The 21701-nt window shown below is 35.9% G+C and overlaps 1 protein-coding gene across 2 annotated transcripts in view; it reads left to right on the top strand.

Moving 5' to 3' along the window:
- The window catches only part of SBF2 (SET binding factor 2), a 526457-nt gene that overhangs the window by 201733 nt on the left and 303023 nt on the right, over positions 1 to 21701 (top strand). For both annotated transcript variants that reach the window (XM_069091201.1, XM_069091202.1), the window contains exon 3: positions 2853 to 2990. In XM_069091201.1, coding sequence (XP_068947302.1) covers positions 2853 to 2990 — 138 coding nt within the window. The remainder of the gene's footprint in view (positions 1 to 2852; positions 2991 to 21701) is intronic.

Genomic DNA, 21701 nt, shown 5'->3' with positions numbered 1-21701 from the left:
AAGGGCTCCCCACTGACCTTTAACTTCCTCTTTGGCATTTATGGGTTAAGAAGTCTGGAAACCGTCACAGCTGCTGATGATTCACTCCCCTGAAGTCTGCTCTGGGTGGTCTGGGCCACTGGTCTGGGCCGCCCCCGGTCTGGGCTTGCATGGCTCATGCTGGACTGCACTCAGTCACTAGTGTGCTGTGATGGACCCTTCCTGTCGACCTGCCAGGCTGCCTTCAGTGGGAAATTTGTTTCTCTCTGTCACTTTGTGGGCTCTGTAGCTCTGAAATTTGTTTAGAGTCATATTTTATAGGTATTGGAGGTGGTTGGAGCAGGAGCTCAGACAAGTTCCTGCTTTTCCTCCACCATCTTAGCTCCACCCCTCCCCGCTCAGGTTGTCTTTTTAAAATAACATTTGTAAAATAAGGGGATGGGATGAGATGACCTCTGCAGTCCATCTCATGTCTAAATCTAAGATCCAGTAAACTTGACTCTAACATGAGAACTTTGTAAATGCTTGAAGACATATGTCCTCACCTGTCTCCCTCCCAGTTCTTCTTTTCTCTGCGCTAAACATCCCAGTTTTATTTGTTTGTTTTTTACTAGTCCTCATTGGCGTGAAAGCAGGTCCCATTACCAACCTGGTTGCTCTTTCCTTGGGTGTTAACCAGTCAGTCAAAATCTCTCTGAAAATGTATTGCCCAGAATTGAACCATAGTAATGTACTTGTCATCTGAGTAGAGCAGAATACAGCAATAGACTGTTACTATCATGATAGCCTTCCAGCATTTGGGTACAGCAGTCACATCTCCCCTTATTCGCCTGTTCTCTATTCAGAATATTCTCTAACTGCTCCAGCTGTGGGTTTCCATGGAAACCCCTTCTTCTTTTGGTTATCTTCCTTTTGCTGGCCTCTTATATAAGTCCTTTTAAAATGCTTTTAAAACGCTTTCTAGATTCAGTCATGGTTAGCACAGAGTAAGGAATGATTATTACTTCCTATGATTTGGGTTCTTCATTTCTATAAAATAGAAAAATCTGCAGCCTAAGATTGTTTTAATTTTTCTAGAAACTCTATCATTGACTAATGTAAGCCTATTGTCACCTAAATCATTAATTATTTTCATATGAGCTACTGCCAAGTCATTTTCTCCATCTTAGACTTCCTTAACTGCTTTTTGAACTTAAATGTAGGATTTTACATTTATTGTTATTTAGATTTTCAAGCTGAATGCTATTTGGGTCCTTCCTTTGTTCATCTTTTTGGATTGTTTATATCATATTGCCTAGCCCATAGTAGAAGCTTTATAAACATTGCATTGACTTCCATAAAGCTGCCATAACTATGCTATAACCTACACGTTTACAAGGGTGGAATTAAGCTCTGCCATAGGCATATGTTTCCTAGGATTTTCTTTTTTCTGGTTTGGGGGTAGTGGGAGGATTTCTAGGTCATCAGGCAGAAAAAGGCCCAAAGGCAACTTATAGTTCATCCTGCCATGGGAGGCTCCAGAATAGGGGCTTTCTATATCTGAAAGAGTGTAAATGCTCTCTCACAAGTAGAAAGGTTTTTTTGTATGTTTGGACAGAACTCTTCTTACTTTAAAAATATAGATCTTTATTTTAAATAGGAGGTAATTATAGCTATTGAGCCCTACTTCAAAATTAAGAAAAATTAGGGAAGATGATTAGAGCTGTATTACTAATTTATTGAGCTACCCACAAAAGTGTTGTATTGGTTGGTTACAGTTTTTCATTTCTTAACTATAGCACATTGTATAACTCCAAAGAAAAGTGTGGCAGGATTTTCATTTTGTAAAGAAGTGGATAGTGCCAGTAGCAGCATATATTCATTTTAGAAACAGGCTCTCACCTTTGTTCTCTATAGGTTAATTCTAGGTTAAAGTGAAGAGAGGTGCTAATGGGAATGTGTGATCAGGAATGCCAAGAAAGTGAAGTAGACAGGGAATAAGGTATTGCTGAGTTATGAGGAAAGTGTTTTATAAATTTCATGACACTTAAATATGAGCTGTTATTGGTGGGAATAGAAAGTAACTTGTGTTAGAGTATGGTTGTGCTAATGAGATCAGAGAATGAGACAGTATTCCAAAATGACTTCCAATTCTATTTTCTATCACACATATTTTGAGAAATATTGCTAGATTATTCTTTTATTTATACTCAGCTGAAAATTAAGTTTGTGCACCTCCGAGTGAACTTTAGACAATCTTCTTTTTTTCAACTTGATGCCCTTTGCTATTTTTATTGCAGTTACTCATGCATAACCTTTATTCCCAAACCACCCAGTTCTATCCTTTTGTTTCCTCATTCTCAAAAAACAAAAAAAAAAAACCTTTCTTTTTTGCCTTCCCTCAGAATGGTATCTGTGGAAAATTCAGACAGTCCTTATAAAGCAATATGCATGTTAATGAAAATGCCAGGTGTTACGAGTTTCTAAGTAAAATTTGACTTATTTTTCATGATGTAAGAGATAAATATAGGTCAAGTAGATAGTAAAGCTTAGGCCATGAGTTAAAGAATGTTTTGTATAAAATTTTTTACTAAAATATTTCACAGAAATTTAAGGAGGGATGGACATACACATATGTGTATATGTATGCATATATATGAAAAATTATATATTCACATATATGTATATATAGACACATGCATGTATGTGCTTGTTTCTATCTCTTTATAACCATTGAAGTAGATGTATGTAGAAGTAGCATTATGTGTATTAAGCTTAAAACTGTATTAAAACTTTTGAAATACTCTGTATGTCTCTTTAATAAATTATGTAATATTAATTTTTCATTATTCTTTCAAAATTAAATTATAAACTGCTTTTTTTCCCCCAATTAGTTTTGCCAGCCTGGAGGATGGCAGCTGTCCAGAGAGAGAAAGCAGCCAACATTCTTCGTGGTTGTCCTGACAGATATTGACTCAGATCGGCATTATTGCTCATGTCTAACATTCTATGAGGCAGACATTAACCTCCAGGTAAAGTACCTTAATAGCAAAAATTCACTTAATTGAATTAAAGCAAACATTTATTATAAAAGGCATTATGAATACAAAGATGAAAAACAGTGGTACCTGCCTGCCAGGATATTACATTATAGTATGTATGGGTGATGAGTTATATGATGAGTGAACTATTTTTATTGTTGTTCATTTGTTCGTCAGATTCTATGTGATCCCGTGAACTTTGTTGAAGGAATTTTCTTGGCAAAGATCCTGGAGTTTGCCATTTCCTTCTCCTTTTTGTCCCCATTTTATAGATGAGGAACTTAGGCAAGATAGGGGCTAAGTGACTTAACCTTACAACTACTAAATGACTGAGGCTGAATTTGAACTCAGATCTTCCTGACTCCCAGTCTGATCTTCTCTCCACTGCACCACCTAGTTGCCCATCATGAATGAATAGGAAAAATTAAATAAATGTTACAACAGATTCAGAGGAGTATGGTCACTTAAAGGCTTGGTTGATGTAGGAAAGATTTGTTAAAAGCACTTTGAATTTTATTAGGGGAACTACTGACAGTTTGGTGGCAGTGTCAGAATGATACATGAAAAATTTTTTTACCAGGAGAGAAAAAGACACGAAAATCTAAGAGTTTGGTGGCATTTTCTAAGATTTCCCTAGATATATTTAGTGAAATAATGTTTTAAATTTTTAATAGGCTAATGTTAAAAAAATAGTATTATTTTTGTATTTGGGAGAAATAGAGGTTGCTTTCCAGTATTGATGGTTCTCTTTGAAAATATTAATAGCAATGGGTAATTTTAGTGAATAGAGTGGATATGAGTAGTAGGAAACACATTTTCTGTTGCTGAAAGCCTCTGATTTTCACCTGGAGCTAGCTTGGGGAAGTTTCAAGGAGCACCTTGGTGCTCAGAGTATAGAAGAACCATGATTCTTATTTAGATCCTCTCCTCTCTGACAGCAGTTCATCCTGCTAGAACATATAGGACTTTACTGGGTTTTGAAGAAATTGTGTTCATTGGATAGACACAATTAACATATAAAATATGGAATATTTTTCTATTCTCTCTTTTTTATAAAGAACTGAAAAATATTTAATGTATTCAGTTTGTACTTCGAAAAAGTTTAGGATCTTCCAAGATATACAGGTAAGTAATTGGAATATGAAATTAAAATAGAAACTAGTAATAGGAATATGAAACTAGAAACCATTGTCCCACAAATGAGTAAGTGTATGAAAAAATAAACCCCCAAATAAGAATTTCAGATCATTAATCTCTATATGAAAGAATGCTCTAATCTCTAATAATAAGAGAAATGTAAATCTTAAGGTTTTACTTCACATCCAGTAAATTGGCAAAGATGACAAAAGAAGAGAATAGTAAATATTGGAGAAGTTATGGAAGAATGGGTGGAGCTATGAATTGGTCCGATCATTCTGGAAATCAGTGTTGAATTATGCAAAGAGAGTGTCTAAAATATCCCTGCCCTTTGACCCAGAGATTCTACTTGTGGGACTTGCCCCAAGGAGGTTAATGACAAGAAGAAAAGCCCAGCATTCTCTCCACATATTTGTCACAGCCCTTTTTATAGTGACAGAAGACTGCAAACAGAGTAGACACCCAGCAAGCAGAGAACTTGTGAACAAGTCTGAATGGAATGTTAATCTACTGTGAGAAACAATATAATAAAGAGAAACTCGGGCAGACTTACACAAACTGATAAAGAAGGCTGAAAGAGTGAAATTCATTTACATAAAATTACTTTAACAATGCAAAGCAAAACAACTGCAATAACAAAGCAATTGGAGCTGAATGATATGCAATTATATGACCAAGCTGCACCTAAAGAAGAGATGTGAGAGGGAGTTTCAACCAAGCAGATACTGGAGTGGGGTTGTATACAGCCGGAATAGAGACATGGAGATGAGAAATAGAATATTGTGTGCTAGGAACAGCAAGAGTGGCAAGAAGGCAGGAAAAGTCCAGGCCAGAAGACTGGCAGAAGTAGTAGGATGAAATGGCATTTTTATCTGTTCCTTGTAGTCCAGAGGAGGCCAGGCCAGAAGACAGAGCTCTTTTGAGGTAAAGTCATGGCTAGTAGAAGAGAGTCTTTCAGATGATCTCTCTGCAGAGAGATGAAATTTGCTATGAGAATTTGCTTATTCTCCATGTTCTTAGACTCCAAAGCATAAATCAGTAAGCAGGCACTAGGGGGTAATCAAAGTCAAACTTCCTAAAATCCACTCCAGAGTAGGAAGATTTGTGCTCCATTTTTTTTTTTTTAATTCGTCCCAATTACAAGTAAAAACAAATTTAACATTTTTCTTTTTAAATTTTGAGTTCCATATTCTCTCCCTCCCACCCTCCACTCCTCCCCATTGAGAAAGCAAACAATTTAACATAGGTTGATACATGTGTATTCATGCAAACACATTTCCACCTAAGTCATTCTGTGAAAGAAAACACAGACAAAAACTCAAGAAAAATAAAGATGGTAAAGAAAAAGTATCTTTGATCTGCATTCAGGTTCTACCAGTTCTTTCTCTGGAGAAGGACAACACCTTTCATCCTAAATCCTAGAGAATTGTCTTGGATCATTGTTTTGCTGAGACTAGCTAAGTTATTCATAGTAGATCATTATACAGTATTGCTTTACTACATACGATATTCTTCTGGTTTTGCTCATTTCATTTTGCATCAGTTCATGTAAGTCTTTCCATGTTTTTCTGAGTGTCCTGCTCTGTTTTCTTAAAACCCAGTAGTATTGTATCACAATCATAAACAACTTATTTAGCCATTTGCCAATTGATGGACATCCCCTCAAGTTCCAGTTCTTTCCCACCACTAAAAGAGCTGCTTAAATATTTTTGTACACATAGGTCCTTTTCCTTTTTGTTTTTTATCTCTTTGGGATACAGACCTGGTAATGGTATTGCTTGGTCAAAGAATATGCATGGTTTTATAGCCCATTCAGCATAGTTCCACATTGTTCTCTAGAATGATTGAATCAGTATTCAACTTCACCACTAGTATATTAGTGTTTTTTTTTTTTTAAAGCAATTGGAGTTAGGTAACTTGCCCAAGGTTACGTTACACGGCCAGTTTTGTGTGTGTGTGTGTGTGTGTGTGTGTGTGTATGTTAAGGATCTGAGGCCAGAACTGATCCTGGGTCCTCCCGAGTCCAGGGCTGGCGCTCTTACTCACTGCACCACCTAGCCACCCCTCATACATTAGTGTTTTAATTTTCCCATACTCTCCTCCAATGTTTATCTTTTTTCCTTTTTTGTCATATCAGCCAATCTGACAGGTGTGAGGTAGTAGCTCACAGTTGTTTTAATTTTTATTTCTCTCATGAATAGTAATGTAGAACACTTTTTCATATGATTGTAGATAGCTTTGATTACTTTGTCTGAAAACTTCCAGTTCATATCCTTTGACCATTTATCAATTGAGGAATGGCTCTTATTTTTATCAGTTTGACTCAATTTTCTATATGTTTGAGAAATGAAGTCTTTATCAGAGAAATTCAATGTAAAATTTTTTTCACAATAATGATTACCAAATTCTGTATTTCTCACCACCCTATTTCCCCCCTGGTTATTCTGCTCTCTCCTTTTACATCTCATTCTCAAAAATGTTTTTGTTTTTTTGGTCTTTTGCTTTTTGCAGGGGGGAAGGCAGGGCTATGGGGATTAAGTGACTTGCCCAAGGTCACATGGCTAGTCAGTGTTAAGTGTCTGAGGTCAGATTTGAACTCAGGACCTCCTGACTCCAGGGCCAGTGCTCTATTCACTGTGCCACCTAGCGCCCCTCTCAAGAGTGTTTTGCTTCTGACCTTTGCCTCCCCCAGACTACCCTCCATTATATCCACTCTGTGCCCTCCTTCCCTTTATCCTCTTCCCTTCCTACTTTCCCTGTGTGGAAAGATTTCTACACCCAAGTGAGTGTGTATGTTATTCCCTCTTTGAGCCAGTTCCGATGAGATGAAGGTTCATGTGCTCCCTACTCTGCTTCCCTAATTTTCTACTCCACTGTAAAATCCCTTTCAGGCCTCTTTTATGTCAGATAATTTATCCTATTCTACCTCTCCCTTTTCCCTTCTCCCAGAGCATTCTTCTTTCCCATCCCTTAATTTTGTTTTTTAAGGTAAATCATACCATCACATTCAATTCATACCTCTGTTTTATGTCTATATACACTCCTTCTAATTGCCCTAATAATGAGAAATTATTAAGGAATTATGAATATCATTTTCCCATATAGAAATAAAAAACAGTTTAACCTTATCAAATCTCTTTCCTGTTTACTTCTTTATGCCTCTTTTGCATCTTGTATTTGAAAGTCAAATTTTCTATTCATCTCTGGTCTTTTCATCAAGAATGCTTGAAAGTCCTCTACTTCATTTAATATCTACTTTTTTCCCTGAAAGATTATATTCAGTTTTTCCTTGTAGGTGATTCTTGGTTGTAATCCTAGCACTTTTGCCCTCTGGAATATCATATTCCAGGCTTTTCTTTCATGCAGAAGCTGCTAAATCTTGTGTTATCCTGACTGTAACTCCACAATATTTGAATTGTTTCTTTTTTGGCTGCTTGCAGTATTTTCACCTTGATCTGGGAAGTCTGAAATTTGATTATAATACCCCTGGGAATTTTCATCTTGGAATCTCTTTCAGGAGGTTATCAGTGGATTCTTTCAATTTCTATTTTTCCCTATGGTTCTAGAATATCAGGTCAGTTTTCTTTGATAATTTTTTGAAATGTTATGTCTAGGCTCTTTTTTTGAGCATGACTTTCAGGAAGTCCAGTAATTCTTAAATTATCTCTCCTGGGTCTATTTTCCAGGTCAGTTGTTTTTCCAATGAAATATTTAACATTTTCTTCTATTTTTTCATTCTTTTGATTTTGTTTAATTGTTTCTTGATGTGTCTCATAAAGTCTTTAACTTCCACTTGCCCAACTCTAATTTTTAGGGAATTATTTTCTTCAGTGAGCTTTTGTGTCAACCAAGCTGTTGACTTTTTTTTTTTTTTATGATTTCCTTCCATCACTTCATTTCTCTTCCCAGTTTTTCCTCTGCCTCTCTTACTGGATTTTTAAAATTCTTTTTGAGCTCTTCCATGGCCTGAAACCAATTCATATTTTTCTTTGAGGCTTTGGATGCAGGGATTTTTATTTTGTTTTCTTCTTCTAAGTGTGTGTTTTGATCTTCTTTGTCACTATAATAACTTTCTGTGGTCAGAATAGTTTTGCTCATTTTCCAGCCTATTTCTTGACTTAACTCTATGCTAAAGTGGGACTCTGCTTTCCTAGAGGAGGGGACACTGTCCCAAACTTAAGGTTTTTTGTGCAGCTATTTTCAGAGGTAATTCTGTGGACCTATAAATTTTTGGCTCTTCCAGTGTGGTATGATCTAGGGAGAGGTGTGCTTGCTACTCTCCTGTACTGTGCACTGGTTTGTGAGCAACCATAAGCCCTCTTTTCATCCCTGTAACTGTGACCGGGGTCCCTGGGCCCTTACGGCCTTAAGCTCTGCTGTGCTAGTGTTTCTCCTCCAACTGGGACTAAGACCCAAGACTGTGACCCAGATCTGAGTATAGGCCAGCGCAAGTCCTGCCCTGGTGCCAGCAAAGGGACCCCTGTAAATCTCCTGACCCATTGTCCAATCTCCTTATTGTCTGTGGTCTAAGAGGTCTGGAAACTTCCACTGCTGCCTCTGATTCAGTTGCCCCAAGGCTGCTCCTGGTTTGTTGGGGCCCAGTTTACCCTGGCGCAGCCTACATTGAACTGTGCTCCTCTCTCATCTTGGTGCAACAAAACTTTCCTGCCAACCTCCTAAGTTGTCTTGGGCTAAAAAATTGTTTTACTCCATCTTTTTGTGGGTTCTGCCTCTGCAATTTTTTTAGAGTCATTATTTAAAGGTATTTGGAGGTTTGGGGAGAGCTCAGGTGAGTCCTTGCCTTTACTCCACCATCTTGGCTCTGCCTCCCCAGTGCTCCATTTTTCAGTGGATGATGATCTATGGATATGAAGAAACAGTTTTCAAAAGAATATTTGCAAACTATTAATAACCATAGAAAAGATTGCTCCAAAGCAATAATAATAAGAGAAATAAGAATCAACCAACTTTGAAATTTTTTCTCAGACTAGTTAAGATGACAAAAGATGGGAATAATGAGTGTTGGAAGGATTGTGGAAAAATAAGTACACATGTAGGCTATTGCTGAAGCTGTACATTGGTCCAGCCATTTTTAGAAAGCAATTTGGAAGGATCCTTAGAAAGTGATTAAAATGATCATATTCTTGGACCCAGAGATATTACTGCTAAGCATAGACCCCAAGGAAGTCAGGGACAGAAAGTCCCTACATACACCAAAACACATTTAACAACACTTTTGTAGCAGCAAAGAACTAGAAACAAATTAGTTGTACATCAATTAAAGAATTTCTGCATGAATTGTGGTACATGACTGTAATGAAATATTACTGTTCTGTGACAAAGGATGAATATGAAAAAATCAGAGAAGCATGAGAGAATGTATGAATTGGTGCAAACCAAGTCAAAAAACCTGTAGTGAGGTCTAGACAAGTCAGACTTGACAGACCACCTGCCCTAGGCATTTCTGCTTGGAAGAATACTGAGAAAAAACTACAACTGGAAATGCTACAGGAAAACTGCAGAGCCAGGTTGGAGTCAGGAGTGCTGAGGTGTCTTGCTAGAGACAGTGTGCCCCCAGGGGACTGAAAGCCAGGAGCTTTGGGCTTCCCAACTTTGGCTGATAACTTATTGTAAGAATGGTGGAGAGGCAAAGCTGGCAACAAGGAAAATTATATTTGTCTCCATTTGGTTCCCAAATAATGCAAAGAAGTTTATGTTTTCAAAGTGTCTCCAGGAAATGCACACTGTTAAAGCATCAGTAGAGAAACCATATATAATTCTCAACCCAAAGTCACTTTATATCTCAACTTTATGCCTAACATACTGTTTGATAAAATTTTATGAATGTTTCCTTGCCTCATGGACATGACTGCAATCAAGTTTATTGTAAATATAAATTCTCAGCAATTCCTATTGCAATCTTTCTTCAGATGCCTCTCAAATCACTTGGCAAACCCTTGGTGATTAATTCTCACAATAACCTTTTTTGGCTAAATTACTCTCCTTATTTCATAAATAGTAAACAGAGGATAAGTGACTTCCTCGGAGTATCTATCAAAACAGTTTAAGAACTACTTGAATTCCATAGTCTAGTTTGAGGGGAGGGAGTGATGTTTCTGTATCTGCTGTCTTTGTGATACTTAGTAAATATACCTTTTGTGACAGCTTAAAAAAAAAAAAAGAAGTGATGTCAGAAGACAGCTCTTTCACTGTTTGCAGTTTGGAGACCTGTGGCACACTAAATAGAACATCAGACCTTCTCAATGTGTGCATTAGTTTTCCTAAACTGTTTATTTTCTCTCTTTTTCTTTGTATAAGGGATATAGTTCTCTGCAAGATGTGGAGTAGTATATTATGTAATGTAAGTGATGTAAAAACAAAAGATACCAATGAAAAATATTAAGGGCAAACCATAAAAAAGTTTAAAGTCTACTTACATATGATTGTTCTTTTTCTCATAACAGTAGTGTTTAAGTGCGAATTTGGGGGTTAAGGATCCAACTTCTCTGTTAAGTGTTGTCAGGCATCAAGACCCTAACCAGAATTTCCAGGCAGTTAGATGATTGGCAAAAAAATTCCAAAAAAACAAAACCCTGATGTCCAGGCGCCTGGTCTAAAATATAGAACAAACAGTTTGAAAAGCTAATAATAAACATGATGTGGACAAAATTTGAACCAGATGACCTCTGTGGTCCCTGCAGTTCTGCAATTTTGTAATTCTCCAATTCTGATGTAGAAATCAGAGATATTTCCTCATAGATCATCTTGGTTTTAAGATGTCTGCTTTTCTGGCATGAACCATTTATCAGTGTCCTTAAAAATCTGTTTTTCTTTTATTTTTGGACGATCTAATGAACTCAAAAATAGATACTTGAATTCCCATTTAGTGTGAATTACTTCATACCATGTATGCTATGACACACTAGTTGGAAGCCTAAGGAAGGACCACCTAGGGACAGATATAATTCAGAATACAGTTGTGCAACTTCAAGAAGATATACTGTCTTTCTGATATACAGTTATACTGTTAGTGATCACAAGAAATACTTTGGCATTAAATGTGTTAGTAACCTTTCCAGAATGATCCATCTAGGAAATCTGATCCCAAATTTTCTTTATTAAATAATAAGAGATGAGTTATTTGATACACAAAAAATATTATTGTTATAGCTTATTAAAAAAACTTATTGGTTTACTTTAAAATCTTGTTTTAAAGAAAGTATTTTAATACTTGTTACAAACCTAGACCTCATTGTGCAGTTGATATTTTAATACATGAGCCTAAAATGCACTAATATTAAAAAAATTTAGATAATGTTTTAGCATGTCTGTTTTCTGCTAAGAGCTAGTACTTTTAGCAGATTGAGCAGTATGAGTCAAGAAATTTAACACTAGCAGCACATAGATTTGGGGAAAACAGATTTCAAAGGACTCACGATAGGTTGCACACATATGGCCCAAAATTCAACAGATCATATCAGCACAGGTGAGATATTCTCGGTAATGTTCTTCTGAAGATACAAAAACCACTTCCAGTGAGAAGGAAAAGAGGGAATTGTCTAAAGAGCATAAATATATAGGAAATACAGCAATCAAATTATATTTTTTAGATCTATGTACTGAAGATGAATTGAAGCAAGGGCAGGTAATGGAGAATAAATACCAGTGTTCTTCAATCCTGAGAGAATAGTGACAGGTGTATGAAAGGTAAGAGTGTTTGCTGAAACTGATGAGGAAACCTCAGCATCATAAAAAATATTGTCTTGTTTTCACCAGTATTGGGAAAAGCAGTATTAAAGAAGTAATAGATCTGCTTCTCTGGTTGGGATAGGGGAGTGGTAGAGAATGACAGAGAAAATGCAGAGGTATTCTTTTCTTATTTTACATCTGTTTTCTCTTCCAAGAAGAATAATTTTTGAATAGGAAAGGACAAAATTAAATTGGCTAATTACAATATTGATAGCCACAATAAGAAATTAAATAGTAAGATTTGCTCATGTTGAGTTTGTCACCATTTTCAGATCATCTGCATTGTAGGGAACTGTGGGGAAAAAAAACTTTGTTTTGATAATTTTTGAAAGATTATAACTAGCATGCATTTAGCACTGTTTTGCTAAGTGCTTACAAGTGTCTCCATTTTGCAGATGAAGAAACTGAGGATGACAGATGTTAAGTGAGTTTCTTAAAGTCACAGAGCTAGTAAGTGACAGAGAAGGGTATTGAACTCCTCAACACTCTTGCTGCTCCAGTGGACTAGAGAAGAATAAATGTTGTTCCTGATTTTTAAAAAACAGAGAGAACATGTAAATTCTAGGCCAGCTAGTTTGACTTCAGTTTCTGTAAAATTTTTGAATATATCATTTGAGAAATAATTGGTAATTTCTAGAAGAGGAAACAATGGTTATAAAAAGCCAACTTGTCTTCCTCAAGAACAGGTCATGCCAAACTAACCTCATTTCCTTTTTGACAGGCTTACTAGATTAGTATATTTGTATAGACATGTAGACATATTAAGCTTATTTATATTTCACTAAAACATTTAACTAATTCTCTCATGTTATTCTTGTGGAGAAGTTGGAGACAGAGATGAGAGATAGATAATAGCATCATTAGGAGGATCCAGAATGTCCAGGCTTAAAGATTACTCATTAGTGATTGGAAAGAGTTCTTTAATGGAGGCCACCAAAGATCTGTGCTTTTCTTTGTATTGTTTAAAATTTCTATCAGTGACTTGAATAATAGCATAGATAATATGCATATAAAATTCACAGCTGACAAAAAGCCAGGAGGGTTAGCTAAGAAGTTGGATAGAAGGATAGAACAATAGATTAAATCCAATAAAATGAAATGTAATCAGAAAAAGTGTAAAATCAAGATGTAAAGTTCAAAATTTCAATTTAATAAATACAAGATAGGTTGGTATGTCTAGATAACAATTAACCTGAAAAAGATTTGAAGTTTTTTTGTAGACTACAAGCTCATTATGAGTTAACAATATGATATTGTTGATAGCCAAAAAAAAAAAAAGCTATTGTAGCTGTATTAAGAATGGTATTATGCTAAGACTAGGGAGTGATATTATCATTCTATTCTGCCCTGGTCAAACCACATCTGGAATATTGTTTATGAGTGCCACATTTTAGGAAGAACGCTGATTAGCTGGAGTTGCTCCAGAGTTGGTCTTTGAGGATGATCAAAGACTTTGAGATCAAAGGCTATGTGAGAATAAGTTAAAGCAAGTGGAGGAGATTAACCTAGAACAGACAAGACTTAGTGGGTAGGGAGAGTAGGATATAGTAGCTATTACATAAAAATGAAGATCATACTCATTCAGTAAGAAGAAGCAGGGGTTGGAAATATCAGAGAATGAGGAGAGAGGGCGCAGAGCCTTGTAGACAGCAATTAAGAATTCTCCGAGTCAGAAGATGGCATGTCGTAGGCAAAGTAGCACATGGAGACCAGTGATACTGCATCTCAGTGTACATAGGGGAAGATGTAGTGCAAGGCAAGTGTAAGTATAAGACTGGAAAAGTAGGAAGGGTCAAGATTATTGAGGGCTTAGCTTTATATTTTATACTGGGAGCAATAGGGAGCCATTAGAATTAATTATATAAGGAGGGTGACATTGTCAGGCTTACTCTCTAGGAAAATCAATTTGGCAAGGGAAGAAAGAAGACATAAAATGACTTCTCCGCCCTTCTTGTCCTTCTTTCTCTTTCTCTCCTTCCACCCACAGTCTCTTAGTTTAAGCAAAAAAAATTTTTGCCTTCCTTTTCCTTTTTTTAGATCATTCTTTATTTTGGTCTTTATTTTTCTTCCTTTCTATGTGTTGAATTCTGTTATCCAGTTCATGTATTATACCCTTACTTATTCCATAATTCTTTCTTTCTTCCCATAAAGATAAGAGTTTCTGAAATACAACATTTTAATTACTCCTGTTCCATTCCTCTGTTATTACATTTGTATGTTTTACTCTCCCTTTTTTTTCCTGCAGTACCTCACTCTTCAATTCATAAAGAAATCAGTGTTAAAGGAAGGAGCATTATGTTGTAGGAAACACTCTGTGTCCCATCTCATGATGGCCAGTCTTACTTCCTGTCCAAATCATGTTCATTCACTCCTTCTAAGGCCAAGTTATCCTGTCTGTCCTTCTGTCTCCTTCCCCATTCCACTGATGATACTTGTTGCCCTTGCCCAACTACATCTCCTTTTCGTAGGTTGGATAGTATACGTTTTCCTTTTTTAATTTAATTTTTTATTATTTGACAAAAATCTATTTTCTCTCTCTCTTGTTTTTTATCCTCCAGTTGTAAAAAACAAAAACTAAACTCATGTAACAAATGTATACAGTTAAGCCAAATAATCTCACCTGTCACATGTCCAAAAAATATATTTTGGTCTATACCTTGAGCTTCATCATGGTTCCTTTGAAATTATCGTTGATCAAGGCCCTTAAGTTTTCCCACAATTATTTACCAGATTATTTCCCCATCATTTCTCTCTCCCCCCATTCCCAGCTCATTTTTTGTCTCTTGCTTTCTTTTCTTTTCTCTTTAAAAGATCATCAAGATGTAACAAAGCCATACCTAGGTCTTCAGTTTTATTTAACTCCCTCTATGACCCCCTGCTGATATTAAGACCTTGGGGGATACTTGTATAATCTTCCTCCATTAGAATGTAAATTCTCTGAGCCAAGATGTCAGAATAGCAGGAAGCAGTATAATGAACTCTTCCTTCCTCTCCCAATTCCTCCTGTATCAAACTGAATTCTTTTAGGAAGTCTAAGAAAAAATCAGTGAATCATTTTTGCAAGCCAGGTTAGCCTAAGGAAATGGAGAGCTGTGAACAAGGGGCATGGTGTCTGACCAGGAGTGTCTGCCATATTGGTCATTCTGTCACTCAGGGAGAGGCTGTGGACTGGGCAAGAGGAAGTCACAGACCAGTATCAGGGCATTGTGACAGACTTGGGTATCATCTGACTTCCTCTAGACTTCAAAACCATGCTGGGTTATTTTGGAGCTTCCTTCTGCACCTAGGGCCTCCTCATTCTGAAACAGCCTACCCTTCCAGCTGACTCACCATGAACTGTTCTCCACAAAGCCTGCCTCTATCCCTTCTCAGATTGGTGAAGTTCCTCCTCAACCCTCCAATTTGTGGAGGAGCCAGGATTGGCTCTTGGGCCCCCTACTTCAGGTTTTCAGCTCTATTTTGTGAGTTGTGTTCCATATTAGAATGTAAGCTCCTTGAGGGCAGGAACTATCTTTTTGCTTTGGATTAGTGTTCCATAGAACTAGTCCATTAGTATTTTTTATCTTGAACAGACTGAAGAGGAGCAAGGGATGAGTCCAGAATTGAACAGATCCTATTTTATTGTTGGTTTGCCTTCACCCTTGGGTTTTAGAATTTGCATACAAGAAAAGATACATCATGGAGAGACATTTCAGAAATATTCTGTAGTTTAGATTTGATAGCTAGACTTTTTGTAGAAGGCTTTTTCTTATCCTTAAGTTGGAGTTGACTTACTCTGGAGGCTGAAGCTAGCAGTAGAATGATTAAAGGTTACAATATTGTTTTGGAAGTGCTGCCTGTCACATGGTTTGAGGTATTATGTACTATATTTATTTATAGGTATAGAGTCATTATTGAGAATCCCATAAATATAACTACAGCTAACTTGGCATTGACATGCTAGCTCTTAAAAGAGGAATGATACATTATGCACAGAATTACTCCAGAAAATATAAATCATTACTATATGTTTGAAGAACAATTTACAAGTAAATGTTAATAATGTGTCATTCAGTTTTGAAAAATTATAGTTTTAAAGGAGCTTTTGGCACATATTTTTATGCAGTGTGACTAGGTACATCTTTTAAATAAAATGTCATACTTGGTTAGAAAGATTTATTAAATAAAACTACTAGAATCCTGCAAAGACAGATTTATTGCAAACATTCCAACTCATTCACCTTATTTTTTTTTTTTAAAGATTGCTCTTATTAATTAAGACATCTACCAAAGAATGACTAATTCAACCCGAGCTAAGTAGTTCTCTCTGATGCCACAATATGGTAAGGAAGTGACCCGGGGGTCATCAAAATCAGTGAAGTTCTAGTATATTCTACCAAGTTGACAATATTTTGAGTGTGGGACTTGAATTAGCCTGCGTATCCTTTGTCCAAGGAGCAGCTTGAGTTTGAAAAGGTTCAGTACCAGAAAGCTGCCTAATAGATAATGAATTCTTGGCCATAGCAAGTCATGAAGACTACATAATAAGTCATAAAAGGATCACAATTGAAGGTGGTAGATAATCATATCCAGACAGATTATATTTTGAATTTCTAAAGTATCCAAGTAAGACTAGCTTAAACCTATGTCTTCATATTCATAAATCCATTAGTTAATCATTAATTGTTTCAGCTTTATCTTATGTTACAAAATATGAGGAACAATTAAACCAGTCAACCATAATGACCTATTGATGAAGTAAATCTCTTCTACACTGAATCTACCTTAAGGACATAATTTGTGGCATTTTATATTCCAGAAATTTATTCCTGTAAGCATAACTTACAAACACATAAAAATATCTTAATAATTTGCTCACAGAGTTAACTTTTGGTTTAAAGTACAGGAACCTAGTAGCCTACCTCCAACAATTCTTGAATAAGAGCCTTGAAATATTGAAAAAGTGGCAGAATATTAGTAGTGAAGGAAGACCTTAAAGGTACCCTAGTCCAACCCATCCTTTTACAGAATTTGAAATGTATTTTTAGGTTGATTGAATTCTGAACTAGATAAGTTCAGAACGCTTGCTAGCTAGCCCAAAATATTCATTTGTCATTTATTCCACATTAGTTTTTCTTAATAAAAATATTTTAAGTGAGATATTTCTTGTGAATAATAGAAGTCTTGGGAAAGAAAAGGAAACACAGGGGAAGAGGGAGGAAGAATGTGTGGATTTGCAACCAACTTTCACATCTAGTGATAATTTTACTTCCAGCATTGGAAAATTGTGTGTTCTAGATTTTGGAGTGTTTTTTTTTTTTCACATGAGTATTGGTAGCTTGGATTCCCTCCTTTGAAAAATTGCTTGTTCATGTCATGTCTTTTGTCCATTTATCAAGTGGAGAATGTCTTTTATTTTTTTTTTACTTTAAATTGTATTTTATTTATTCTAATTACATATAAAGCAATTTTTAACATTTTTTAAAATTAAATTTTCAGTTCATAATTTTCTCCCTCCTTTCCTCCCCCTCTCTAAGACATTAAGCAATTTGATATAGGTTATATATGTGCAAGCATGTGAAGCATTTCCATATTAGTTATGTTGTGAAAGGAACAGAACAAAAGAAAAAACACACACAAAAAAGTGAAAATAAGTATGCTTCAATCTTCATTCAGACTCCATCAGTTCTTTCTCTGGATGTGGATAGCATTTTCTATCATGAGTCTGTGTACAGTGTTCACCTTGTTCTCCTCTCTTCACTCTGCATCAGTTCATGTAAGTCTTTCTCAGTTTTTCTGAAATTTGCCTGCTCATCATTTCTTATAGCACAGTTGTATTCCATTACATTCATATACCATAGCTTGTTCAGCCAGAGGATGCCTTTTATTCTTAAATATTTAAGTTTGTTTTTTATATATCTTGAAAGTGAGTCCACTATCAGTGAAACTTCTTGTAAAGTTGTTTTTTTATCCTAGTCAATAGTTTACCTTTTAATTTTTGCTGCTTTGGTTTTGTTTGAATAAAACCTTTTTAATTTCACGTAATCAGAATTGACCATATTATCTTCTGTCATCTTTCTACTCCTTGTTTCCTCTTTAGTGTCTTCTTTTCTCCCTAGATCAGAAAGGTAATTTCACATTACCTTTAATTTATTATGATATTACCCTTTATGATTAAGTTATGTAGTCATTTAGAGCTTATCTGGGTATATAGTGTGATGTGTAGGTGTTTATCTAGTTTCTGCCAGAAATAATCCAGTTTTCTTAAGTAGTTTTTGTCAAATACTGAATTCTTGCCCCAGTACCTGAAGTCTTTGGGTTTATCAAACACAAGAATATTGTGCTTACTTGCTTCTATGTTTTATGCATCTAATCTGTTCTACTGATTGATTTCTCTATTACTGAACCAGTATCAAATCAGTTTAATGATTACTGTTTCATAGTAAAGTGTGAGATCTGGTCCTAAGACCCCTTCTTTCTCACTTTTTTTTTCTCAATATTCCCTTATTTCTGACCATTACCACTGTGACCACCATGTGCCCTCAGACACTAATGGAAACAGCCTAGAGCCATGAACCCAAGAACCTTGGGTATAACAGTGCTTCCAGTTCAGTGCTGTCAGCCATCATCCTGGGAAACAAGCCCTATGAAAATGCACCTTCTCCTGCAGGTGCAACAGCCAAAACTACAGGAAACAAAGAAAGTTCTTGTCACTGAAGTCTTTGGCATTGTCAAATGGTTTCATGTCAGAAATGACACCACAGAAAAAATTGTTACCATCTGCTTTGCCACTGCAGTCGATTGAACATAGCTGAAATTATCCATATGTGTTATCTCCTCTCTAAAAATGTAAGCTCCTTAAAGGCAAGGACTGTCTTGCTTTTGGTTTGTGTTCCCAACATGTAGAATAGTGTTTTGCACATAGTAAATTCTTAATAAAAACTTCATTCATTCATTAACTCACTATTTTTCTTGGGACTCTTGACTTTTTGTTTCTTCAGATGATTTTCATTATTATATTTTTCTAGTTCTGTAAAGTAATCCTTCAGTAATTTTGGGTAGTATTGTCATTTTATTATATTGGCTCAGCCTATCTGTGAGCAACTATTATTTCTCCAATTTTCAAGCTTGTATTTTCCATGAAGAATATTTTGAATATTTCTTTCTTCTGTACCTGTCTTTATAAAAATTTGAGTTTGAGTTCTCAGTGTATTCTTAATGATCTCCAAACTAATGAGGGATTGAGGGGATTAGGAGGACAGCAAGTGGTTTATTGTGGGAATTGACTGAACCACACTGATTCCATCTTTTGACTCAAATCTAGAGTTAGCTCAATTCCCTTTTTATTCAGTTATGGGTCTAATACAAATTCAATCTTGTGAGGAAACTATTCGGTTGTGGGAATTGGGAGAAAACCTTGTTGCAGTGTTTGAACCTAGCCTTATGTGGCTAGGAAGCTGGATCACCCCACCTGCTATTTAGAGCCCCTTAACTAAGAACATAGGTAATGCTGGCCAAAAAAACAGTCAGATCAAAAGATTGATGCAAGGAGTACATCTCAAGCAACCTATATGTCCTATCCGAAAACTGGCCCAGAACTAATCAATCAATTATTGTTACCATATTCCTTTGATTGAATACAGAAACCTAAGAGATTTCAGGGAATTATACCTGTTCACTCTTCCCCTCCCAATTTGGAAAGTCCCTAATCTTTCCTCCAGTTAGAAATCAGATAACCTAATATTGTATTGTTTCCTTTCATTAATTGGCCTTATTTCATTAATGGTTTTAATGTGTAAACGTTTCAATTGGGTTCCAGGCCTAAACTGAGGAGATCTGGTCCTGGTTTGTTAGACAACTATAAAGCAGCATGCTCAGAAGATCAGATCTTTCTTTCTTCAGTCATTTCATCTTTTGCCTACCACACTAACAAGTATTTATTAAAGACCTACTATATGCAATGCAGTGTGAATACAAAGACAAAATGAAAACCAGTACCTGGCTTGGAAGAGCTTATTGTTTCTTTAGGCAGTTTCCTCCTTTACCTTCTTATTGGGGTTATTAATTGTTGTGAGGTGTTTTTGTTTTGTTTTGTTTTGCTTACGTCTTTGAAATTTAATTCCTTAAGAGCTCCTAATCCTCTTTGGACAGCTACTTCTACAAAATGTTAATCCCCAAGACTAATCCTTTCCCCAAACACTTTGCAGTCTCTTCTCCTCATGTAGCATTTATGTCAGACTTTCCATAGCTTTCCTATCTTTTACCATAAGGAGTTCTATGCTATGAGTAGTCATTTGCCCTGAAAGTTTCTGTCATTTTTTAGCAAATCTATTTTGTTTGTCAGAATCAGATATAGAATAGCACTTCCCTCTTATTCTTATACTTTTACAAGGATGAAATTACCATTAAGACAAGACACACATTTATCATCAGGGAGAATCTACTCACAGATGCCTGTGCAGTTAAAGCCTTTAATCACTTCACATAATGCTTCTATACCACGTTTGTGATGTTTCCCAAATTCCTCATCCCATTCTTTCTCTTAGCCAGTGGTCTGCAGTATACCTCTATAAGTCTCACTTTTGTTTTTGCTTTCTTTGAACTTCACTCAAATAGGAAAACAATATACACAACAACCACAATAACACTACAATTTCATCAACACCAAAATGAAACCAAATTTTATTTAGTTGTTATGACCCTTGTTGGTCTCAGAGGAAAGATGAGAAAATGCATCTTTTCTCTTTTCCTTGGACAATTCCTGGGCACAGTGGCTGCAGAATGTTACATAAAACATCAGTCACAGTTCCTGTTTCAGATGATTTGGCTTTACTCTTTTTCTTTGTGACCAAGGAAGACTCCTTAGCTGAGTGGTGGTGGAGTATGTGTGGAAATGACAATAATGGGAAAAAATAAGTCATCAATAAAACTTTAATTAAAAGTTAAATAAGGGTTAGGGCTAGGTGATCACACATGTTCTGTCTACCTCTAACATGGTGAGCCCATGGAAACTAAAAGACTACTCCTTGAACTTAAACTGAGATAATTCAGAAAACTGTTACTACTGTGTGATGTGATGAAACTTTATATTTGCAGTAACCAACAAAAAATACAACCCCTGGGAATATGGAGAAAATTTCCAGTCACATACATAGCTTATTTTCCATTCAGTGCACTGAGATTTTTTACAGGAATGTAGACATCAGAAAACTCAATAGCACAATGTATTTCCTTCAAAAATAATTGTGATTGTCTTTTTGGAGAGGGGAAGGCTGGTCAGTTGGGGTTAAGTAACTTGCCCAAGGTCACAAAGCTAGTGTTACCTTGCTGAGGTTCGAATTTGAACTCAGGTCCTCCTGACTCCAGGGCCAGTGCTCTATTCACTGCGCCCCCTAGTTGCCCCTGTAATTGTGATATTTCTAAAGAGGGAGAAGATATGTCAGAGGTGTCAGATACTCTATCAGCAGGCTACATGTGGCCTACAACATTCCCAAGTACTGTCCCAATTTTAAAATCTAATTGGGAAATATTTAACTAAATTCATAAAAATACAACAAAATATGGATGATTTTAATATTTTGTTTTCTAAGTAAATTATGTACCCATAGGCTTCCTTATATGTATATTTTAGTGGTTCTCATTTCTATTTGAGTTTGTCACTATGCTATTTTAATAAATTTAGCATTTATAGAAATAATAAGTTATTGCCAAAGTACCGTATTGTCTTCTCATGGACCAAACCCATGTTACATCATAGGCTGTAGTGTGTATTTTTGTCATAGAGTACATTCTGCTTGGAAATAGAGAATGGGAATTTATCTTTAAACTTGGAACATC

Source organism: Petaurus breviceps, unplaced genomic scaffold (genome assembly GCF_028583685.1).
Source record: "Petaurus breviceps papuanus isolate PSGF00001 unplaced genomic scaffold, PetGlider_PUasm1.0 188, whole genome shotgun sequence".
NCBI lineage: Eukaryota > Metazoa > Chordata > Mammalia > Diprotodontia > Petauridae > Petaurus > Petaurus breviceps.
This window is presented reverse-complemented; position numbering and strand designations above follow the sequence as displayed.